The 4,458-nt window shown below is 35.5% G+C and overlaps 1 protein-coding gene across 2 annotated transcripts in view; it reads left to right on the top strand.

Moving 5' to 3' along the window:
- The window catches only part of BAZ1A (bromodomain adjacent to zinc finger domain 1A), a 99,298-nt gene extending 95,295 nt beyond the window's left edge, over positions 1-4,003 (top strand). For both annotated transcript variants that reach the window (XM_047737137.1, XM_047737136.1), the window contains 3 exons: positions 118-260; positions 2,436-2,523; positions 2,970-4,003. In XM_047737137.1, coding sequence (XP_047593093.1) covers positions 118-260; positions 2,436-2,523; positions 2,970-3,166 — 428 coding nt within the window. In that variant the 3' untranslated portion in view covers positions 3,167-4,003. The remainder of the gene's footprint in view (positions 1-117; positions 261-2,435; positions 2,524-2,969) is intronic.
- Positions 4,004-4,458: the final 455 nt, after the last annotated feature.

Below are 4,458 nucleotides of genomic sequence, written 5' to 3'. Positions count from 1 at the left end.
CAGCATATATAGAATATCAATTTTCTGTTTGCATTTAGGTTGCATTTATATACCCATTTAGCTTGAAGTGATCAAATATTTTGCTTTGTCATCACCTAACATTAATTATTTATTTAGAATCCTCTCCTCTGACCCTGAATCGAAGGAGTTCTGGTCGACAAGGAGGCGTCCATGAATTGTCTGCTTTTGAACAGCTCGTTGTGGAACTGGTACGCCATGATGATAGCTGGCCTTTTCTGAAACTTGTTTCCAAAATCCAGGTAATATTATTACACTTGATCAAATGTAGTCATATTTATCATCTGATTTAGTCTGCATGGCAACTTTGAGGTAGCCAAAACACCCATTAGTCACTATTTACTTTGTTTTTTAAACACTTGGAAAGTTAGTTTCCACACTGAAAAAAAGGCCATTAGAGAGCATGCTCTCCTTAGTCCCCTCTAACCCTGTGACCAGTTCTCATGCATGGTGACAGTATGTTGACATGCTCCAATGTCCAATGTGTTTATTCTGTGTAAGGAGTATAAGTAGATTTAATTCAACTGTGTACTATTCTTGGTATTTCTGTTATGTAAAACAACTGTTCTCAAACTTCAGCATACACCAGAATCACCTGGGTGGCGGGGGGGCTTCTTAAAACACAGGTTACTGGGCCTCACCCCAGAGTTCTTAATTCGCTAGATCTGGGATGATGCTGATGCTGAGATCTCACTGTGTAAGAACACTGATGAGAAAGATAGGTACTCGTAGAAACAGAGATGGCCTCACACTAAGGCATTTGAGATGGTGCTGGAGTTATTGATACACGTGGGGCAGAATGTCATGAGCTGCAGCAGATAGGACAGTGTGATAGTGCTGTAATAGAAGTTCTTTTTTTAATAGAATCAGATTAGTTTATTATTTTTAATATTTTTAAAAATATTTTAACTTTTTTTAAAATTTTTTATTTTTTTTCATTATGTTCAATTAGCCAGCATACAGTACATCCTTAGTTGTTTTTTTTTAATAAAGATTTTTTTTAATTTATTTATTTGACAGACAGAGATCACAAGTAGGCAGAGAGGCAGGCAGAGAGAGAGGAGGAACCAGGCTCCCCACTGAGCAGAGAGAGCCCGACTCGGGGCTCAATCCCAGGACCCTGAGATCATGACCTGAGCTGAAGGCAGAGGCTTAACCCATTGAGCCACCTAGGCGCCCCATTACATCCTTAGTTTTTGATGTAGTGTTCAGTGATTCATTAGTTGCGTAGAATGCCCAGTGCTCATCACAGCCCATGCCCTCCTTAGTATCCATCACCCAGTTTCCCCCTCCCCCAGTAATAGAAGTTCTAATGGACTTCCAGAAGTACAGAAGAAAAGGAGATTGATTTGAGCATCTCGGAGGGTGGGAATAGCAGGAATGTGAAAGTTTTTAATGGAAGAACTGTTTGGTCTGGTCATTAAAGATAGGTGAAATTTCAACAGTGAGAAATGGAATAAGGACATTTCATGAAAAGGGCATGATAAGTTAAAGACCCAGAAGTGAGAATATGGGAAATGATGTGTAGTTTGAATGAAATAAAAGGTGCATTAGAGAGGCACAAGTAGATTATAAAGGGTCTCACTTGTCAGGTGTGTTAGGTGAAGGTTTCTGAATGAAAAGTGACACCTTCCAAATTCTACTTTGAGATTTCTAGAGGAAGAATGTGAAGGATTGGGGCGCCTGGGTGGCTCAGTTGTTAAGCATCTGCCTTCAGCTCAGTCATGATTCCAGGGTCCTAGGATAGAGCCCCCATCAGGCTCCCTGCTCAGCAGGAGGCTTGCTTCTCCCTCTCCCACTTCCCCCTGCTTGTGTTCCCTCTCACAGTGTCTCTCTCTGTCAAATAATAAAATATTTTTTTTTAAATGTGAAGGACTGATTACCATTGGATAGCATCCTGCAAAATTCAATCTCCGTTTGACTCTTATTTTTCCTGAGTAGTGGTTGTGCTGAACTAAGTTTTGTTACATACATTTTATTACTTATTACAAATGCAATAATGCTCATTAAGTAACTTTATAGATCCATATATGTATCTCTTTGGAGAGAAATAGAGAGCACACAAGCAAAATCATAAGCTTTTTCTTTTCACAATAAGCTGTCATTTTTTTATAGTATCAAATAAGCTTCTATAACATTATAGTGACTGAAACATATTAAGTGGTTTTAATGGAATAATAGTATTCAAAAATTAATATTCAGTTGATTTTAAGTGCAGAACCTTCACATATTTGACCACTTATCTCTGATAAATTTCCTTTCTTTCTTTCTTTTTTTTTTTTTTATTAACATATAATGTATTATTTGCTTCAGGGGTACAGGTCTGTGAATCATCAGTCTTACACAATTCCCACCACTCACCATAGCACATTCTGATAAATTTTCTATACAAGAGATATATTTGAATTATTTTACAGGTCCCAGACTATTATGACATCATCAAAAAGCCCATTGCCTTAAATATAATTCGTGAAAAAGTGAACAAATGTGAATATAAATTAGCATGTAAGTAATTTATGTTCTTCTCTGATAATTATTTTTGTTTAAAGAGGTAACAGCTGTTTTCTTGTGATTTAAATGATGTATATTAATGTGATTATGTAGATAGGATCCCAAGAGGTCTCTAAAATCCTGTCTGTGTAGATGAAGGAAGAAATAGGGATTTGAATGAGTTAGATATTTTGTAGAATCTGACCTTAATAGAAGTTCTGAGTAATTATGTAACATTCCTAATTATATAATTGCATAGTTTCAGTAGAACAATGTTAAAACATTCATATTTAAACAGTTTTGAGCTTTAGATCTGCTACCTTGTTTCAGAGGCTTCAATTTCTAAAGAAAAAAGTGGGCTTACATTTTCTTAATGACATTTCCAGATATCATATAAACAAAAAATTAGGTTTACAAATTATGTACTTTTATTCTAATTTCATTTGGTTTTTTCTTTCTAGCGGAATTTATCGATGATATTGAGTTAATGTTTTCAAACTGCTTTGAGTACAACCCTCGTAACACAAGTGAAGCAAAAGCTGGAACTAGGCTTCAAGCATTTTTTCATATTCAGGCTCAAAAACTTGGACTCCATGTCACGCCTGGGAATGTGGATCAAGTTAGCACACCACCAGCTGCAAAAAAGTCACGAATCTAATTTTGTCCTTCTAAAGGATGTATTTGAGGAAAACAAATTGTTCATGAAAATGGAACATTAAATCATGCTCTAAAGCAGACATATATATATAAAGCAATAACAACTGATTGACCACACTGAAGTGTGGCCTGCACTATATTCTCAATTTTAATATTAAGCACTCAGGAGAATGTAGGAAAGATTTCCTTTGCTACAGTTTTGTTCAGTATCTAATAAGTTTGATAGATGTATTGGATACAGTACTGGTTTACAGAGGTTTTTGTACATTTTGAGATCATTCATGTGTCCCAATATCTTTGAAAATATTTTTTCACCTGTGATTTATTTTGTCATTGATTTTTTTTTTAGAAGTGATATGAAGGAAGATTTATCTGCATACAGATAAACCTTCTGTATACAGACAAATCTTCTGTATACAGATAAATCTTCTATTATAGCACAGTTTAGAAAAGTATATATGTCTAAGAATTGTTTAATGAACACATTCTTTCAACACTACACATGAATGAATCGAATTTTATGTCCTTGCAGTGCTGTACCAGTGCTGGCCGGAGGTATTAAGTCTGAGTTTATTAACTAGATATTTATTTAGCATTCAGAATAATTTGTGAATTTGTTTTGTATTTATAAAATTTGTACCTGGAAAATGTTCTTTAATTTTTTTAAACATTTTACTGTGTTTTTGTTTTATTTCTCTAACTTCCTTCATGATCAATCAGTAAAAGGTAACACCCTCCCTCTTCCCTGACAGTTCTTCCAGTTTTATAGAACTGTATTACAAGTTTCTATGTACAACTTTTTAAATGTACAAATAAAATAATACCTGTTTTTCACGTATTCTGAATCTAGAATTTTTACAAGTCAGAATTGAACTATTACATATGATACATACCAACCATAGGAACCAATTTATTGTACCTGAGTCTCCATGGCAGTGGGATTTGCATCTTTTGGGGCCCAAACCCTTGGAGGAGTAAGATTCCTCCCATTAGGAACAGTAACAGCCTGTGACAGGGATTCTCCGTAAGTAGAAGAAAGGAGGTTTGGAATATGCCTACCTGGTTAAAACAACACCTCTCAGACATTTTTAAACAAAATAGAAAGTTCTATTTCTTAGGTGTGGAAGATATACAGGGGCCCCAGTTTCATAGGAGTACCTCTTCCTCTTTAGGATGCAGAAGGCAGTGTCTTCCCCAGGACTTTTTGGGAGGCAGTAGAGTCATCCCTCTATTTGCTCATCTAAATCTTGACAATACCATATTCTCATCTAATTAGGTTTGTTTATTCGGTAG

The sequence above is a fragment of the Lutra lutra genome, chromosome 7 (assembly GCF_902655055.1).
Source record: "Lutra lutra chromosome 7, mLutLut1.2, whole genome shotgun sequence".
In the NCBI taxonomy this organism is placed as follows: Eukaryota; Metazoa; Chordata; class Mammalia; order Carnivora; family Mustelidae; genus Lutra; species Lutra lutra.
Note: the sequence above shows the minus strand (reverse complement) of the source record. Positions and strands in the feature narration are given on the sequence as shown.